The following is a 20,702-nucleotide window of genomic DNA, read 5'->3' on the forward strand; positions in this document are numbered from 1 at the left end:
ACATTTTTGCCACATCGTGGGGAAGCTGGCCAGATGTGAACAGTTTCTTATTGCTTCACTTCACATACTAAGCAGAAATAGGATCCATTTCTTTGGTATTTATTATAGTCTGATGACAAGAAGAGAAATGTAATAGTTGTGTATAGTTGCAGTCACTTTTCTTCCCCTCAGCACTGACTGAACTCTGTCTTCAGGGACCAGGAGAAAGTGTTGGTCAGTGCTACGTGTACCAACCTTTGTTAAGGAAAACTTGATATCTGTTGTAAAGAAAAGCAAAATTAGTTTAACAATATGTGTGTACAGCTCTAGTGTGGTCCTTACTGTTGTTTTCCACCAAAGCTTCTACAGTCAGCACCAAATCCGCGTCAACAACTGGGTCCCTCCAGCGGTCTCGAAGTGACATTGATGTGAATGCAGCAGCCAGCGCCAAATCCAAAGCCTCCTCGGCTTCAGGCAGCGCGCCCTTCAGTTCTGCAGCAGCCTTGCCTCCAGGATCATATGCATCCTTAGGTAACCAGGTCTCTACTACCTTCCCTCCAGTTCTGCCGTTGGAGGTGACACTTACCTCTGCTCAGGTTTATTTAGCTAATTATAAAACGGTAATTGAGGAGGTTGTCACTGTTGCAGGGCCGATGTTTAAGTATGAGTGACTCTGCACTTAATTGCTGGTTCAAAACTCCCCTCTGTCGATTGTTCCCTTTCCCTGGAGCACCATGCTTTTTAGTGACGATATTTTTAGTAACTGGTGTTGGAGTGGTGTGTGGCACTTAGACGTCCTGTCTTCAGTTCCACTTCCCACGTGATGGTGGCCTGTGCATCTCCCTCCCATGTTGCCAAAGCTGGGGTTTCTCCCTTTCTGACTTCGGTGGGAGCAGAGCTGCGAGGGTTTAGTGCGGAGTTCACCAAAGATAGTCACTGTAGTTAGATATTTTCTAATTTGAGAATGTAGTTAGAGTGGGGAAGGTATGGGGGAGTGGGAGAGGGACAGTAGCAAAGGGAGGATCTTGGGAGGAATGTGATGGACTTACCACTGGAACCTATAGTACAGAAGAGGGTTGTCCTCCCACGTGTCACTTTGGGAAGAGCATGTACTTGCTCCAGTGATAGCCCACAAGATTAAAAAAACAGTAATCTTCCAAAGAATTAATGTCTGACAGAGTCATGGGTCAGTTTCTCAGTTCTCAGCAGACACTTAACACCTGCTCTACGTAAGGCTGATGCTTTATTTAATTTTATTTTTGTGAGAGCAAAGTCATCCAAAGCCTAAATCTGGGGGCTTAGCTGGTTAGGTTCGATTTTGGATTTTATGGAACACAGACTAAATTACTTATGTGGTTTACATATTCTTTCCAAACTCAGTTCTAAAATTAATGTTCTAAGACTGTTTTGTATGTGGAAGCGCAGTGAGAACGCACCAGCAGGGGGTCCCGGGCTGCCGTGGATTAGCGTGGTGACCTTGAGCAGGCTCTGGAGTCTCGGGGACTTCCTGCACCAATAAGTTAGTTGTAATATAGCACCTAACACAGATACATGATAGGAAGTCACATAAAAGGGAGAGAAACTGTGATTATGATAGGAACATTATTAGTTTGACAGATATATATGTTCAGGAATGTTTAAGTCAGTCTTGTTTTCTCTATGAAAATACCTCATACGCTGATCGATACATTTAGATTGGGAAGAAAGCTACCAGGAGCTCCCTTTTCTAATGTCCTTACATCCTTATAGGAGTTTTTGTGATACTATGTAGATAATCCAATCACTGAGCAAGAGGGAAGTCAGAACTCCCTTTCCTGTGGTGAAGTAGTTCTATTTATTTCAGTTCAGTTTTTAAAATGCTTACCAGTGTTTCAAATACATTTAATCCATACCTGAGTATTTCTAATTAGTGTTTGTTTCATTGCCAGAAAACTTGAGTAAAAAACCACTTAGAGTCCTTAGTAGCCTTTTTATATTTTGATCCTCACCTGAGGATATTTTTACATTAATCTTTAGATAGAGCTGGAGGGAGAAAGAAAGGGAGATAGAGAAACATCTATGTGAGAGAGACACATCGATTGGTTGCCACCCATACAACTCCAACTGGGGCTGGGGACAAACTGCAACCGAGGTACGTGCCATTGGCTGGAATCAAACCTGGGACTCTTCGGTCCTTGGGTGACACTCTAACCACTGAGCCATACTGGCCAGGGCATCAGCAGCCTTTTTTTCTATGGGATAGTTTAGTATGGACCATGTAGACTTTCCTCCATGCTAGTAAAAGCATCCTTGTCTTTTGGTCTGATGATGCAGAACTGACCTTTAGAAACACTGATAAATTTTAGTTCAGGATTCCCTCTTCAAATGAGACTGGAGTATTCTCATTCTCTTACCCGTTTCTGACTGTCTAACTTTCCTTATGTTCAAAACAACAGAAAACAAATCCACCCTGAAATACAACATAATCCTACTGAGAAGTTATTACAATTACTACTTAGGTTGCTACATTACATCTGTGCAGAAGTATAGCATTAAACCTGATGCTCCTTTTTCGAACTTCTAGAGTCCAGACACATGAGGGAAGATGTGGAGTCCGTAGGCCTTGACTCAGGTACCATGTTGTACAGCTTTGCTGCTGACCAGTAGCTGGGATAGGCATTGCTAGAGCGAGCTTCTCTGAACTTCTTTCTCGCCACTGCCCTTGGTGACTCTTCAGTAGTTGAGTAGTTTAGTCCCGCGTCCTCCACTACCCATTCTGCTGCTTGTTCCAGGAAAAAGGAACTCTTAAGAGGATGAAGGTTGGCTAAAAAAAAAAAAAAAAAACAGCGATCACTATCAACTGAGACCCTACCCCGGGTTGCCCTTTTTGTGTTGTTTTCCAAAGGCACATGATGCTAACTAACTAAGCTGATTTCAAGATAAGGCACTTTTACTTGCTTCAGATTCTGCTTTGCTGTTGAACTTGTTTCCCTTTTAATTTTATTTTAAATTGTACTTTTGCTTTTTTAGTAGCTAATAACATTCTGCTTTTTAAGTTTTTAAATGTTACTAACTGTTCCTGTTATCCCTTCCCTTGTTTTTTAATTTGCTTAAAGATGGTACTGCCACTAAAGCGGAGGGTAAGCAGTTTGTTTCTGTGATAGAGGTGTGTCTCCCTTCCACCAGTCCTCTGTGCTCAAGAGTGTTACCTCCTGCCCACGTGTCTCACTGAGGTCCCTGCATGAAACTGCACGCTGTCCCCTTCACTCTTCATTCTGTCCCCACTGGAGTTTTGCCTTACCTCTACCTGAATTCTCCTCCCTTTTTGTTCAGTTGTTGTTCTCGTGAATTTTGGCACTTCAGTATGCTGTACGTGGTCTTCAGCTCTGAGTGCACCCTGGGGAGTATTGTTGGTGTGACACTGTGTGCTGCTGTCCCCTGGCTGCTGTCTCAGAGTTTACTACTCCTAAAGCATTTCCTCACCTTTTATATCCTCTCCTTACTTTTGTGCTTTTGTGGGCCTCTCAGGATTTGCTTTCCTGGTTTGAAAATAAATCTGTGTCAATTATTCAGGTTAAAGGCTGGTAAAGGTTTTCTACCAGGTAATTTACAAAAAAATTTTTAAATGCATTTCTGTCCCTTAATGATGTTACACCATACCATTTTTATTTGTATCACTGACAGTACCCCAGTCATTCATTTGTTCTCATTCATTCACTCCTCGGTCAAGTAGTGAGTGTCTCCTGTGTGCTGTGTCCTCTACTGCACACAAGGGCATAGCATGGTGATGCACATACCAGATCTACTTTGTTTGTTGTATGCCATTCTTAAGAAGGCTGCACTGATTCTGCATTGGCCTTTGCATTTTAGACATAGCTATTCTAGTCTGAACAGGTCTTTGGCTAACACATGCTAGACAAGATCATCCTTTTGCAAAGTCTCTAGATAGAAGCATGATAATGTTTCATATAGTTGAAATTTAGAAGTACCTTGTCTGCATAAGATAATGGCTTAGACCCATCAACCCTGAGGATAATGATTTAACTATCAGGAATTATTAGTTTACTTTCATATATTATTTAGCCACTCTAAAAGGCCAACCTTTGAAGCAGACTGGATTTTATCTTGATACATGTAGTTAACAGTACTTTTAATCCATATTCTACTTCCTAAGATGAACATAGTTCCAAGATCAGTGTTCTTCAAACTTTTCATAAAAATTACCTGATTCTTGCTAAAAGAACAGAGTCCTTTGTCCTTTCCCTGAAAATTCTGATTAAATTTGGAAAGAGCAGGGGAATCTGAATTTTCAGCAAGCTCCACTGGTGATTTGTGGGGTTGGAGAAGTTTGTAAAATGAAAAATTTCCAAAAGGGAAAAAGGGAAAAGAAACCTACGTCATAATGAGAACCTCATTTGTGATAGAAGACTGAGACTGGGTATAACTTTCAGTTGTTGTTTTTTTTTTGATACGTGCCCTTAGCAGGAACCGAACCCGGGACTCTCTGGTCTGCAGGCCGACGCTCCAACCGCTGAGCCAAACCGGCCAGGGCTAACTTTCAGTTTTTAGCTGATAGAAGTAATTTTATATTTCTCCTTCCCACCGAAACCATCCTTAGTATTTTCTCAGCCTAGATGGAAGGAAAGTGTGGAGAGTGGAATACAGTTGTGTAGATGAAAGTGAAAACAGTATGTGGGAAATTATATTTTTTTCTAGAATACCCTGATTTCATATGTCTGTATGACAGAATTGAAATCAGCCTATTTTCGCCAGCACTGGGGATTTTAAACTTTTTTTCCTTTTAATCAGTTTTCTTTTTACCAGTTCAGAGCAAGTTTAGAAATTTGCGTACTTGATTATTGTGCAAAAGATTGTTGACAAGAAGTATCTTTCTGGGGACAGCGCTGGGGGTAATGGGAGAATATGTGTGTCCTTAAACATAGAGAGTTCAGAATCAGACTTAAGAGAACTTCCTCCAGGGGAGCCCGGTGACCCTTTGTCTTTGTGTCCCAGGCTGCAGAGCTGACTAGTCAGAGCCTTGAGCCTTGGGTGAGGACTGAGGAAAGCTCGGGCTAGTCTAGGCTGTAATTTCTGTTTGCGGCTGCAACGGAACTTGGCAGTGGTGCTTAGAAAATCCGCAGATGGTTGTGAGAAGAAGGCAGCAGTGACTGTCACTTAGTGTCTTGTCATGAGTTTCCATATCTGAAATTTTGGAACAATTATGGGCCTTCTAAAATTTTATTTTAAAAACTAGGTGAAATATTTTACCATCTAGCTCCTGAGACAAGAAGAAATAGGTACTTTCATTATTAAGAGGCAAATATGATGTTGAATCAGTACTTGGATGCTCTAAATTTAAAATTTAGACAATCCATTTTAATTCTGGCAACTTCATTATTATGGTAACTGAGAAAGATATATATTCTTTGAAAGTTATCATACACATCAAGTAGCCTTTCTAACATTTATGACTAATTAGAAAATTATTTTTTTTGTGAAGAACCAAAAGCTCAACCTTTGGACAAAAGTTCATTTCCAGGATATCCTTCAGTTTGTTATGTTCAGTGCTTTTTGGGATTTGGGAAAGGAAGCATTTATGTTGTCTATTATGCTGCTCAGGAGAAAATTTATGATTCGATGTTGAAGTTGTATGGCAAATGAATGCACTCTCATCTAATGTGTTTTTTAGCTACTATATTTAGGAAACGCATTATTCATATTTTTCCCAAAATAAATAATTTTAAGTGAAGAGTTACAATTTTTGAATGACCTGTGTAGGCACTAATAATGTACTGATAGTTTCAAAGAACAGGTAATCTTGTTATTAAGTAAGTCAGAGGCCATGCTTAACTATTGGTGATTTTAAGATTACACAGTCAAAACTGTGTCACCTTGTCTGCTCTTCAGGGAGAGGAACTTCGGTCTTAGTTTTACTGGGAAATAAAACATTTGGTATTGCTTCATGTTTATCCAAAAATTCTGAATTTTAAGTGATTGGCTTTTTTTACACAATGAAAAAATGTGGATGTCTTTATGTAGAAATAAAAGTATTGAGTGTTTATCTTTAAAACATGTAAGGAAAGTTGTTCTTTTGGGGGAGTATTTGTAGATAGCATAATTTACAACTGATCAATTTCCCAAATTTTGATTCTGTCAAAAATGCTACCTGTGAGTAGAGGTTGATTTAACTGTGCCCCTAAGCAGTGAGTCATAAATTAGATATATAGGCTAAAATGTCCCTATGGGAGAGTTGAAATTTACCTAGGAGACCTTTTAATTTTTATAAACCTCTAAATTGAGAACTGGCTCAGATGGGGGACAAAAAATGCTAATGGTTTGAGGCTGTCTGAGGATTTTTTAGTTGTCATAGGCTAAGTAGAATATGGGAAAACCATGCATGCAAATTAAATCAGGTACTCAGGTTTAATTTTGTTTTGGGGGCTCTTATAGAAGAATGGCAGTGTGATTGAAAACAATTCTTCAGCACTATTAAAAAACCACAAGATGTAGATGTCCTTCCTTTATTCCATGCAAGTCAAAGACCACACACTCCTGTTAGAGTTCTTTGGTTTCCTCCGGGAGGTGTGTTGGTTGATGCACTTGTCCCTCCCTGCGGAAGTTTTGTTGTTGTTGTACAATTGTCTAGTATCTATTGTTTCCCTTTGTTACTTATGGTGACTAATTTGTTCTTTCATATCTACTTCTTTCTCTGTCAACACAATGTGAATGAATGTGAATATGTCATTAACAAGTCAGAATATAGACCTGGAATCTGTTTTTACTGTTTGTTTCATTTATTGAATAGACTGTTTTTCCTAAAGACCACAGAATATTTTATATCATTTCTAAAACATATACAGGCATTTACAGTAATATTGCCAACTTACTAGAATGGAAAAAACAATTCCTATAAAAGAAATAAATGCCTGAGTACAGCACTATAGAGACCCTTTAATCTCTGTCCCCAAAAAGGATGTTAAGGGTGCCCTGAGGGCTTTGTTACTAATGTGAGTCCCTAGGGCAGACAGGAAATTGGCCCTTGAACCTACCCCAGCTGTGAGTCAAGAGCTGGCATTAAGTCAGCGTTGTTCAAGGTGTTATATATCCATGAAAAAGTGGACTAGGGGGAAAAACTCTTAATCTTCAAATTGACATATTGCTCTCCTGACTTTGTCCTAGCGGAGGAAGATAATGACTTTCCCTAATTTTTTTTTTTTTAATTCCTCACCCAAGGATACTTTTCTATTTATCATCAGATAGAGTGGGAGGGAGGGGGAGAGAGACAGAGAGAAACATCGAATTGAGAGGGACACATCGACTGGTTGCCTCCCGCAGGACCTGACCAGGGCTGGGGATGAACCGCAACCAAGGAACATGCCCTTGACTTGACCTGAATCTAACCCACAACTCGATGCTCCTTATGCTGAGCCTAATTGGCCAAGGCGACTTTCCCTTATTTGTTACTAAGTTCTCTTCACGCAAGTTTTAGTTTCAGTTTTCCTTCTCTGTGGTGTCTGGGAAACCCCAAGCTGATGAATTAAAGTGGTCCACATTTGTGGTCCCCAAGGGTGCCTGACAAAAACAAATATTGAACTTTTATAGGGGAGGCCACTCTCAAATCTGATTCTTTGGGGTTCCCCACATATTTAAAAGGGTGGGGCAAAAGTAGGGTTACAGTTGTATGTGAAACAATTTATTATTGTATTAGTTACTATGTTATTTTTCATATAAACAACTGCAAGTTACTTTTGCCCCACCCTGTATACCACATAGGAGTTTAGTTCAAAATTACATCTACAGTGAGTTAGAGGCATCAGAGAAAGAGAAAAACATAACCCTTTAATACTTTTAAGACACTTTTATATAATACAAAGCTATATTAAATGTCTAAAAGAAATAAGTAACTTGCATTTTTAGCAGTGTGCAGAATTTAGTAATGTGATTGATCTTCCCAGTTGAGAACACATTACTGATTGGAATAAAGGCAGTAGGTCACATATCTCCAAAGCTGAACAAAAGCAGGAACCTCAGGAGGTGAGGGCCAAACCTAGCTGCACCCTGAGGATTTTGGAGACCTTGGGCATTTGCTGTGTTGGGTGATCAGGACATGGAGGGTAGGAAGTAACCCAAAACCCACCCAAGACTTATATCATCATTGATGGACAAGAAGTTAGCCCTGTTAAACTGGGGAGGGCAAGAGGCAATTTTGCCGTTCTTGATCTTGATAGTAGGTTAGAGGGGAAAGTAATGTCCCCTGAGAATTTGCAATCATGTGTTGGGCCTTTGTGGTCTGAAAAACCCAAATAGACAAATCTTTTTAAAGTAGCTGTGGATTGTTTATGTCCATAGGACACTAACAGAAGCAAATGGATCTTCTTTGGAAGAATTCAACTGCAATCTAGATCTTAAAAGATTTCCATGAAGTTCAAAGAAAGGTCCAGTTTACTCTTGAACATTGCTGGGGTTAGGGGTGCCGCCCACAACCCATGCAGTCATAAATCCAGCAGAATCAATGTGTAGCTTAAGAAAGAACTCAGTATTTTAAGATAATTAGGAAAAAAAACTGTTTAGAGTATAGTGCAACAGGATGCAGTTGGAAAATATGGTAGAGATGTTAAGCATATGTAATTGGAATGAATGAATACAGATAGAACAGAGACAATATTTGAAGAGGTAATGGAATATTTGAAGAGGTAATGGTTGGGAATTCTCTAGAACTGATGAAAGACGCTAAACCACAGATTCAAAAAAAACAACAGTAAATTCCAAGCAGGAGAAAAAGAAATTGACAGTTAAACACATCGTAGTGAAATTGCAGAACACAAAAATTAAAAAATATATTAGAAGCAGCCAGAGGAAAACAGAGACTACTTGCGAAGGAAAGCCAGAGATTAAATACAAATAAAATGGAAAATCTGAATAAGATTGATGGAGTATATCTGTGTCCATATCCTGTTTTTGATCTTGTACATAGTTTTATAAGATGTTACCACTGAGAGAAACTGGGTAAAGTGCCCACAGGATCTCTGTGTATTATATGTTACAATTACATCCAAGTCTACGATTATCTCAAAATAAGTTTAATTTAAAAACGGGACCCTTAAAACTACTCCATCTCCCCAAAAGTATGATTTGATAGAAGTTGTGTTTTTAATAATATTATTTTAATCTATTAAGACTGTTACCTTAAAGATAGTAAAGTATATCTTTAAAAAAGATTAAGACAAAAGATGGACACAAAGGTTGGTCAAAGGAAAGTGGAAAATCAAGACAAAAAGCATATGTATAAGATGGAAAAATAAACTCAAATGAGCTCAACTTTGCAGTTAAGGTAGATTATTAAGCTATTTAAATGGACAAATCTAAAATATAAGGCTACAGATAGAGTAAAAGACAAGGATAAGAAATAAATAATAAAAGAAAGATGTTGTCTGGCCGGTGTGGTTCAATGGTTGAGCATCGACCCATGCACCAGGAGGTCACCATTTGGATTCCTGGTCAGGACACTTGCCCGGGTTGTGGGCCAAATCCCCAGTGGAGGGCATACAGGAGGCGGCCAATTGATGTTCTCTCTCGTCGATGTTTTTCTCTCTCCCTCTCCTCTGTCTCTAAAATCAGTAAAGGAAAAAAAATTTTTAAAAATAAATAAATAAAAGAAAGATGTTGAAATTTGTTTATAACATGCCCCCAAAGGCAAAAAGCTTCACTGGAGATAAAGGATTTCTATATAATAATAAAAAATTCAATAAATACGAAGATGTAATAGTACTAACATTTTAAGGATCTAATAAAAATAGCCTCAAAATATATTAAGTAGTATTTGCAAACTCACTTTTATAGTGGATGATATGTAAAAATAAAAAGTTTTGAATAAGTAATATATGTATATAGTTAAAAACTTAGAAAATATAGGGGTTCACAGTTAAAAGTTTTCCTCCTGTCATTGTCTTTCATTTGCCTAGTTAGCACCTCTTTCCCTCATCCTCAGTATGTTACCCCTTTTGTTTCATTTTTATACATTTTCTTTGTATATAGAGGTAATACAAAAATGGTACTTTTAAAAACAAAAGGTAGCATATTTATACTCAGTGTTCTGCATCTTAATTATTTTCACTGTATATACCTAAGATATTTTTATATTAGATTAGAGAAACTCCTTATTCTTTAGTACCACTTGACTACATTCCACTGTATGGATTAATCTTAATCAGCCAGTCCCGTCTTGGCAGACATTTGGGTTCTCTTCAGAGTTTTGCTATTACAAACAATTCTGCCGTTAATAACTTTTTATATACATTATTTTGCATGAGTATGTTTGCAAGTATATTGGTGGGATAAATGCCCAAAAGTGGAATTGTTGGATTAAAAAGTACATGCATTTGTAAGTATGACAATTGCCAAATAGCCTTCTGTAGGGGCTGTTATTAATTTTCACTCCCACTAGCAATGAGAGTGCCAGTTTTCCTGCATATGATATGTTAGCAAATTCTTAGGTTTTTGCCAGTCTGATAGGAAGGAGATAATAGCATTTTTAATGTCATTTTTTAAAAATATGTTTTTATTGCCTGGCGGGTGTGGCTCAGTTGCTGAGCATCGATCTGTGCGGCTCAGTGGTTGAGCATTGACTGGTGCACCAAAAGGTCGCCAGTTTGACTCTGGTCAGGGCACATGCCCACCAGGTTGTGGGCCAGATCCCCAGTGGGGGACATGCAGGAAGAGACCAATCAATGTTCTCTGTCGCATCAATGTTTCTCTCTCTCTCTCTCTCTCTCTCTCTCTCTCTCCTCTCCTCTCCCTGTCCCTTCCTTTCTCTCTAAAATCATAAAGAAAAAATTTTTTATAAATATGCTTTTATTGATTTTTTTTTTTCTTTTAGAGAGAGAAGACGGGAGAGAGAGAGAGAGAGAAACATTGATATGAGAGAGAAACATTGATCCTCGGTCTCCTGCACGCACCCAACTGGGGATCAAGCCCACAATCCAGGCATGTGCCCTGACCTGGAATTGAACTGGGACCTCTCAGTCCATGGACAATATTCAGTCCACTGAGCCACACCAGGTGGGCTAATGTCATTTTAATTTATGAGTGAGGCTGAAGACTATTTTAAACATTTGAGATCCATTTTAATTTTCTCTCTCCCTTAACTGTCTATTCCTGGGCCTTTGCTCGCTTTGGGTTGTGGTAATGGTGTGCTGGAGTTCACTTGAATCATCATGAAACCCAACTGTAAATTTTCAGGAATTTTGGAAGATGATTGATGTCACCTCAGCAGCCTGAAATTGACCATGATGGGAATATTTATACCAGGAAAATTACAAAACACTAGATCAGTAGAACCAGAATCTACCACCCCCCACCGCCCGACCTCCCCAGCCAGCTGTTGAATATTTACTAACACACCACTGATTGGTTGATTTCTTATTTTCATATGTTAAGGAATTTAGCTCTTTGTCATATGAATTGCAAATTATTTTTCCCAATTTGTCATTTTCATGAATTTGCTCCAAGCATTTTGTTTTTGTTTTATTCTTTTGTTTTGGTCATTCCAAGGATTTCTTTAAAAATTATTGAAATGTATCAGTTTTTTTTGTTTTTTTTTTAATGGCTTTTAACGTTAAGTCATGGTTAGAATGAACTTTTACACTAGAAATTACAATGGAATTCTATGTTTTCTTTTGAACTTTTATGGTTTCATAATTCACATTTTAATCTTAGGTTCATTTGCTATTTTTCTCGGTGTAAAGTAGATGTTGAAGTTGGCTTTGTAGATCAGTGATAAAGGGGTTAAATAAACTGATTTGGACATTGGTTAGTCACATGGAAAAAATAAAATGGGTCTCTCCTTTACCTTCTACAGAAAAAGCAATTCACTAAGTGACCTCAAAAAAAAAAAATGTTGAACAAAACAGTAAGTTTTGGGAAAATATATACCCTATGATATCATTAACAACATTTAAAATAAAAAAAAATAATACCATCTATTTCTCAGTTATACAACTATACGTACTATTGAAAATGCAAAGAAATGCAAGAGAATGGTGAACACTGGGTTTAGGATCATGTCACCAAATGTAGAGGAAGGTAGAAGATTCAGGGACCTTAGCAAAGATTTATTTTTTTAAGTTGAATAAGTTCATTGAAAAAATCTTTTTGTGACTTAAATATTTTATAATAAATTTAAAAGAAGAAATTAGATTAAGTCATTTTTCACCTTCTCATTGCCTTGGTGACTGATTTTAGCTCAGTGATTTCCATAAGAAAGTAAAAAGTCCTTACTCTTAGGCCAGCCAGGCAGGCCCAGGTATCCAAACCAACAGTGTGATCTGGGACAAATTAATTATCCCCATTTCTCTGTCTCCTCATCTGTAAAATAGGTATAATTACTTATATGTTGTGAGAATTCTGAATTCACACATGTACACTTTTAGTATAATATATGGGATAACTTGTAGAATTTGTGTATGCCTTTCCTTAAACTGCTATTAAGTCATTCATTCTAGTTTTAATTTTTTCAGTGCAGTGCTTTCTTTTATTGCTCTTTACCTCCCTTTCTTGAACCCTTTTTAAGCCTTAAGATTTTTTTTTTCTGAGTTACTTTTCTGCAAGCTTTCTCAGAAGATAAAGTAGAAGTTATTTTTAACAATGTAAGAAGCCAATGGGGGTTCAAATGGTTTCCGTTTTCCCTATCAGATTGCTGTTTTGATTGAATCGCGGCAGGAGAGGCATTTTGTTCCCCTTTGAAACCACAGAATGCCTGAATTTTAATAAGTTTAATCCCTAATCATACTAGTCTGATCATGAATAATTTTGCATTTTTGAATTTATTTTTATTTTTATGGTTTCATGGTTTAATAATTGGAGTTAACAGACTGCTTTACTAGGAGTGGCAAATTCTTTTCATAAATGCCTACAACATTGCATTATTTTTAGCTCATCATTTCTCTAGGTACTCATAGTATTTGTTCTTTTCAAAAAATTTTATTTTTCAATTACATTCAATATTATAGTCAATATTATTCAATTATATTCAATATTATTTTTTATTTTTATCTTTTGCAACCTAGAAATGTTTGGGCATACATGCTTTAAAATAAAAGTTTCATGCTGCATATCAAAGCACATTTGTTCTCTAGGCTGTTGTAGCTTTTATTGATTGCTGAGTATTTTGCATTTGCTCAGTTTTTTCTATAGTATTTTTTTTAATACAACAGGTAATATTTTCTGATTCTGGAGCTTTGACAGATTTGTAGCCAATAAAAAAGAATCTAATCTGAGAAAAAAATCCTCAGATAGATATCATCTCCTCATCTGAAAATATAATGTGCTCAAGTAATTGAAACATAAGCACCTGATAGGCTCATGGCTCACTCTTAGGAGTTTGTAATGTATTTTTTAAATTGATTTTAAAGAGAGAGAGAGGGGAAGGGGGGAGAGAGAGCTCAAGAGAGAGAAATATCAATTTGTTCCACTTATTTATACATTCATTGGTTGTTTCTTGTATGTGCCCTAGCCTGGGATCAAACCCACAACCTTGGTGTATCAGGACTACATTCTAACCAACTAAGCAACTAGGCAGGGTCCTTAACATATTTTAGGATTTGTTTGCACAGATCATATGCACATGCTCGCTCACCGGGAAACATGTCAGGACCACACATCTGGAAGACCTATTCCTCTTGTAGGTAGCCCAGTCAGTGCCCCTTGCTCATGGTGTGGGGTGTTTTCTTGTAATATGTTGCACTTACTGAAAACCCATGGAAAACACTGTTTTTGCTATATTCTCCAGGTCGGATTCGTACGAGACGTCAAAACTCTGGGAGTACCACCAATGTCGCCTCTATACCTTCTGATAATCGAGGCCGCAGTCGCGCTAAAGTGGTTTCACAGTCCCAGCGTAAGAAGTATATTTTATGCTCTCTGTTATCTAGGTTTTATTCAACAGCCTGTTCTCATTGACTTCAGGGGAAAAACCCATTTCTTTGGCTCTAAGATACTGTGAGTAATCTTGATGTTTCTTGGGTAAGCTTACAAAATGGGAGTATTCAAGTGTACTTTTGTCTCCTATCCAGGTGATTTAAATTTATCATTCCTCATTAAAAATTAAAATGTACTTTCTCTTCCTCTCTCCTCAAGCCTCTCCAATTGAAACATACCGGGACTGTGACCCATTTTCTATTGATAAGCAATCCTTCTGGTGTAATATAAGAGCAGTACCTGGAGAGATGACTTAATGCCAAGTCCTCTTTCCAGTGCTCATAAGAAAATCCATTAAAAGCTCTCCCCTCTAACTCTGTGTTCTAACTTCACAGCCTGCTCCTTTCTTCTTGCCAGTGTGGGCTCTTACTTTGCACAGCTGCCTGCCTCTGCTATTGCTTCTCTGTGTATGTCGCGTCACTTGGTTTGTTAGCCTGACACATGAAAGCAGCTATAGATGGAATGAATGTATTCCTGAGATCCAGCCCTGGTGTTTCACTTCCCAGCTGCCTGTGACATTGAGTGCCCTGCTCCCTCTCTGTGCATGTAGAGTGGAACTGGGTGTCAGAGTTTTCCTGGGCAAGGTGCATGTGTGGAAAGAAGTGCCCCTTCCCCAGGAACTACCCTGCTCTCTCCACACAGCAGTCTTCAGCTGATGTGTCTGCTTCTTGTGTAGAGATCACTTAGTCTGTGGCCAAACCTTAGGTTCTCTCTTAGTATTTAAAATGCCTTTCTCAGCTCCTTCATATCCCTTTGATAACTATAGAACTTACGTTAAACAAGCTTATCTCCTTTCTGAAAAGAAAGTGCAGCAATAGTTGTATTGCTGCCTTCAGTGAGACTAGAGAACCCAGGTTTGTCTGACACAGAAGCCCATTTTCCTTCTCTACACTACACAGCATAGATTGTACAGATGTGGCTCAGTAGCTTGGGCCTTGGGAACAGTATCCTGGCTCTGGCTATTCTTTTGAACCCTATTGTTGCCTGGAGTCACACATAGATCTACTACTCTGGTCATGGTCCCTTTTCTCTCAACTCAGTGTTGAAATTGAGTTGAATAAGTATTGTCTAACCCTTTAGCTGTGTAGCGTTAGTTCCTTTCTTAGAGAGTGAGGGTTGAACGAATTTTACATTTCTTCCTTTATGTCTAGTGTGTATTGGCACTGGCCTCCGCAGGGTCCCTGCCCCTATCTGTGTCCTCTGCTTAGGAGGTGGTGAAGATGAAGGTTCCTTCTGGAGTGAGGGCGTTGATAGAGCTTTAATTCAGTCTTAGGCAAACACTGCACCTTCCCTGTGTTAGGGACTCCCCCTTAAAACTTCCTCTACTAAAGGAGACAACATCAACAGATGATCAAACCTGGGTCTTAAACTTATGAATAGAAATTAAATATTTTTTAATAATTATTTTAAGGAATTAAATATGAGCATATATATATGTATATTACAAATGTAGATATACTAGTATTCTGAGTCCTGCATTAATAGTAAATAGATTTTATTAATATTAGATTTAGGGCTCTTAACAGCTGGCATATTTTAAATATTTGAAGATTTAAATATTTGAGACTTTAAATATTTGAGGATTTGGCATCGGGCACCCAAGTGAAACTGGTTAATAGCTCCTCTTTATTCATTGGTGTTTATTGAGCACTTCCTATATGGTAAACCCTGTTTAAGACCATAGTGATACACAGATTAGTAACATACAATCACTTCTCACAGATTACTAGGAGCTAGAGAGCACATGTATTCCCAGAGGGCAGACATTTATCTTACTCTTTTCTCTATCCCGTAAGCCAAGCACTGTGCCTCACACATTGTGGATTTGTAAGTGTTTCATGTACAAACTAGAAATAAATGCTAAGTAGTTTGGCATATAAAATTAACATCAGTGTAAGAGTAGGCTAGGAGGAATTAAGAACCAGAAAAAATAGCTATTTTGCTAATGTGTTTGTGAACAAAGACATGTGTTTGCATGCTGACCTTCTGTATTGTGTTATTGTCTTTTAATCCACTTTTTGCCTGTTCTTTGGTCTGCTCTCATAATCAAGGATCCAGATCTGCTAATCCTGCTGGTGGTAAGCCATTTCTCTTCTTCTTTTTTTTTTTTTTTGTTGTTGTTCATTCTCTCTCACCCTAAGTTCCTTGCACAATATTAATTTCTGTATTATAAGCCTAATTAATCTCTCTGCATTTTTTTTTCTGTATGTTCAAATACTAGAGTTTGAAATGGATTTCTTTTCTCCTTTTACATAGCTTTAGGGTTATTTGTGTGCTTAGATTTTATGGGCAAAATTGATAGATCATGAGGTAGGTTCTTCATGGTGATGTGCACTGGTGATTTTTATAATTAATTTCACTTTAAACTATAGTTAAATCATTATTATAAAGTATCAGTTTTTGTGAGTATGCACCTTAGTGATTCATTTGAATGATGGGTGTGTGTGTGTTTGATTTCCAGTTAAGTGTTATTTCCAAGGTTTCTACCTTTGGCTCATCCTTATTCTGGTAAATAATAATATGAACTTTATGTTTTAGAGTTTTATTGCTTTCTGTACTTAAGCAGATGATCTAAGTAAATGACTGCCATTTAGGTGTGTTGGTATAAACCTTAAAATTTTACTGTTTTCTCTAATTTTGTCCCACAAGAATGGGTGTTTAGAGATCTAGCCACTAGCCATAAAAAAAATTACTATCTATATCATCTGTTTTCAATTTCTAATTTATTACATACATCTCATGGAATGTGGTCTATATGATTGCTACTTTTGTAGATTTTTGAAATTTCTTTTGAGGCTTAGTATACAATTGGTTTTTGTAATAAATGTGGAAAGGTGAAAAGAATCTGTAGTCCGTTGAGTTGCATGTGTGTATGTGGGAGGTGTGTTTATACATATCTATATAATTTTGACTGATTGCTCTGTTAATTTCTGCAAGGCATAATAGTTTTTCAGTAGTTATTAGTCTTTCTGAGAAGTATTTTAACCTTTTCAGTTTCTTCCTATATTTTTACTTTATGTTTTATATTTCAAAGCTATGTTATTTGGAGCATAGAGGTTTGTGATTATTATAGCTTCATGGACAATTCTTTTATCGTCAATATAAAATATCATTTGTTCTTTTTTAAAACAAATATGTTTTTATTGATTTTTTTAGAGAGGAAGAGAGAGATAGAAACAATAATGTGAGAGAGAAACATTGATTGGCTGCCTCCTGCATGCCCCCTACTGGGGATTGGGCCTGCAACCCAGGCATGTGCCTTGACTGGGGAATTGAACCAGGACCTCTCTCAGTCCACGGACTACGCTCAATCCACTGAGCCACACTGGCTCCTTTGTTCTTTTTTAATGCTATGTTTTATTCTATTTTGTTGTTTTAGGTATGTTGTTTGTCTCTCATAAAAAATATAGAGTTGAATTTTATTTTTATTATTTTTATTTTGTTAATATTCACCCAAGGGTACTTTTCTATTAATTTTTAGATAGAGTGGAAGGAGGGGGCGAGGAGGGGGGGAGAGAGAGAGAGAGAAAGAGAGAGAGAGACAGACAGACATCGATGTGAGAGAGGCACATTGATCCATTGCAGGGGATCAAACCTGCACCCCCAGGTATGTGCCCTTGACCCAGAATCAAACCCGAGACCCTCCAGTCTGCAGGCTGACATTCTAACCGCTGAGCCAAATGGGCCAGGGCCTTATTTTATTTATTTTTCTAAGCTAATCCAAAAATCTTTGTCTTTTAATAGGTGGATTTAATCTAGCCACATTTATTACGATTACTCACATGTTTGAGCTTATTTCTACCATCTTATTTTGTGATTTTTATTTATCATATTTCTAGTTATTTCTTTCCCGTTCTTCCCTTTCTTCTGATTGTTACGTTAGTGGAGTTCTCTTGGATTGATTTTCTACTACTGATGTTTAAGAACTTTTTGTTATGTTTCTATTTCTACTTTTCCAGCAGTTATGATAATTTTTTTTGACATATCAACATCACAGAAGAAAAGAAAAAAAGAAAAAACAATAAATAAATGCCTTTGGGGTTATTTCTAGAAATTTTCAGTGGAACAGTGAGGCTGTTTTATACTCATCCTGCCCTTTTGAATGAAATTTTGCAGTTATTTTTGTAGCACTGCACTAGTAATTCTTCTATGTATATTCTTTTATGATAATTTAATAATTTGATTTTTTTTATGCTCCTACAGTTTAAAAAAGTACTAACACCAACTGCAAAGCTATTTTTACATTTGATCCAAATTAATGTATAAACTGGCTGCTGAAATTACTATAATTTATTCCCTGATTACATCCATTACTTAATTTTGTTTTGCTTCATTTTTAGCTGGCAGCCGGTCAAGTTCTCCAGGGAAATTGTTGGGGAGTGGTTATAGTGGTCTTGCTGGGGGTTCCTCAAGAGGCCCGCCTGTGACACCCTCTTCAGAAAAACGAAGCAAGATTCCCAGGAGTCAGGGATGTAGCCGAGAAACAAGTCCAAACCGAATAGGATTAGGTAAGGATTATCAAAACCCTTGGAACCACCATTTCCAACTTGGTCAGAATTTTGGTTATAATCTATCGACTTTTTCTAATGAAGGAAATAGAGATCTGTTTTTGAATTGAGGATGCCATTTTGCCCATGTTCAAAAGACATTTTGATTTCTGCTTTTTAAAGATTATGGCATGTTCAGGTTTCAGTTATACTGTAACTGAAGAAGGTGTGGGGCTTGCCATTGCAAATTAATGAATAAGAATGTATCATTGTGTGCTTTTGTGTTTTAGAGTCATTGTGCAGAATGTTAGAATTGGAATGGGCAGGGTTTTTTACTTTATAATTAGAAGCCATGTTGCTTTTCATTTTTTAAACTGATTAGCACTAAGTAGCCATTAACCTATATAAATTTCAAAAACATTTTCTGGGGTCCACATTTATTTTGATTCTGATCTTTAACCTAATTGTAAAACTTATAGTAAAAAATTATGTATACTTTTATTTTTTTAAATCCTTACCCAAGGATATTTTTCCATTTATTTTCAGACAGGGGCTGGGGGTAGGGTGGGGGGGAGAGACATCGATGTGAGAGAGATACATCGATTGGTTGCTTCTTGCATGGCCCCAACCAGGGCTGGGGACCAAACCGCAACCGAGGTACATGCTCTTGACCGGAATTGAACCTGTGACTCTTTGGTCCGTGGGCTGATGCTCTGACCATTGAGCCAAACCAGCCAGGGCTGTATACTTACTTTTGACATAGTATTATTCAAACATAAAAACTAGGAATAGATAGACACTAAATATGTAATATTTATTTTTATGTTATAGTGTTAAGTTTCATTATAATAGTGTGTAGAATTACTCTCAGCAGCTTACAGACCTTTTACCTCTGTTAAAATCTTATTTGTACACTACCTTTTTAATATAAAAGGTAGAAGTCTTTTGTAATACATTTTGAATAATGTGTTCAAACTCTTTCTTATAGTTTTTACCTGCTTTCAAAGGGTAAAAATCTATTAATGCGAAATCAGAGTGCTGTATTCTTTAGTCTTATTGGCTTATGTTTCTCATTTATTTTTTTATCTCCTCAACAACTTTTACTTGAATATTTACTGTGATGTGCTAAGTACTTTGTTATACTTTTAGAATTAGAAGATAAATGAAATAGATTGAGCTTCTGACTTCAGATAGCTTGCAGTCTTACGGGTGACAATGTATAGAGTATGACCAATATTATGACTTGGTGTTCTGGGATCCTTCTGCTGGATCCCACTGAAGTGAAAGTCCTCAGAATCTCACAATACTTGATATACCTATACACCAAGATGTCTGGCTGAGTTTCTGCTCAGTTAACAATTTTACTTGAAAGCAAGAATTGTCCTAGAAAAGGAATGTTTTCAGTTCCTTGTCTGCCCCAATTCTCGCATATTTCCTCCTGGGGGAGGGTCCCCAGAATAGATCCTGTTTTGATGAAGTATAAGGTGGCATTAGTCAGGGTGGGGAGATGAGGAGAAAGGTGCTATAGGGCAGAGAGGAGCATGTGCAGAAGCAGTCAGACACAAGGGAGCACAGTGCATTCTGGGAACCACAAGTAATTTATTTGACTACAATAAAGAAAGTTTGTCAGGGTGGGATGAGAGATGAGGGCAGAGGGGATGTTAGGATCCAGCTCATGGAAGTCCTTGAAGGGTGCCTGAGCTCTGAGAAGGCAGGGGCAGATGTGTAAGAAGTAGAATGCATAGGATTTGGTTTGACTAGCATTTGCAAAGCAAGTGAGAAGTGTAACCAAGCAGTGGTTTTGTTAATTCTACAGAATACCAGCTTTATGTTCCCTGAGCTGACAAGTTATTTGGATGCAGTAATAACAAGTTATGTGGATACAACTAGGGAAAATAATCATGGCTGGAATATTTCAGATTTGATACTGTAACGTGTTTGGATCTGATTTTGTTTGGAAAATGCATTTGACTTCAAATTTGGGTGTGAGGGTTAAGCTGTCCTTTTTTCATAGATAATTGTTTAAGTTCATAGGATATTTTGTCAATCCAGATTAGTTTCATACTTTTAAAATTGGGGGTGGGAGGGAAATTTTACTTTTTATATTTATTGAAGGTGCCATTTTTACCTTCTTGAAATTGGAAAATAAGTCAGCTTTAGTCATCTATCATAACTCTAGGACCTGATATTCCTTGGTCTTAACTATAAAGTTTGTGTTGTGGATAGTTGAAAAGACCACATTTAATAAGCTTTTAAAAGAGATACTATGAAACATCATCCATC

At 37.4% G+C, this 20,702-nt stretch overlaps 1 protein-coding gene across 14 annotated transcripts in view; it reads left to right on the top strand.

Moving 5' to 3' along the window:
• Window positions 1–20,702, top strand: part of CLASP1 (cytoplasmic linker associated protein 1) — a 279,036-nt gene that overhangs the window by 178,983 nt on the left and 79,351 nt on the right. For 6 of the 14 annotated variants that reach the window (XM_036253629.1, XM_036253620.1, XM_036253625.1 and 3 more), the window contains exons 19-22: window positions 340–510; window positions 13,745–13,852; window positions 15,984–16,010; window positions 18,273–18,440. In XM_036253629.1, the coding sequence (XP_036109522.1) occupies window positions 340–510; window positions 13,745–13,852; window positions 15,984–16,010; window positions 18,273–18,440 (474 nt within the window). Of the gene's footprint in view, window positions 1–339; window positions 511–2,542; window positions 2,591–3,074; window positions 3,099–13,744; window positions 13,853–15,983; window positions 16,011–18,272; window positions 18,441–20,702 lie in introns of all 14 variants that reach the window. The other 8 variants (XM_036253622.1, XM_036253631.1, XM_036253632.1 and 5 more) reach the window with 4 other exon arrangements.

Source organism: Molossus molossus, unplaced genomic scaffold (assembly GCF_014108415.1).
Source record: "Molossus molossus isolate mMolMol1 unplaced genomic scaffold, mMolMol1.p scaffold_m16_p_11, whole genome shotgun sequence".
Classification (NCBI taxonomy): domain Eukaryota; kingdom Metazoa; phylum Chordata; class Mammalia; order Chiroptera; family Molossidae; genus Molossus; species Molossus molossus.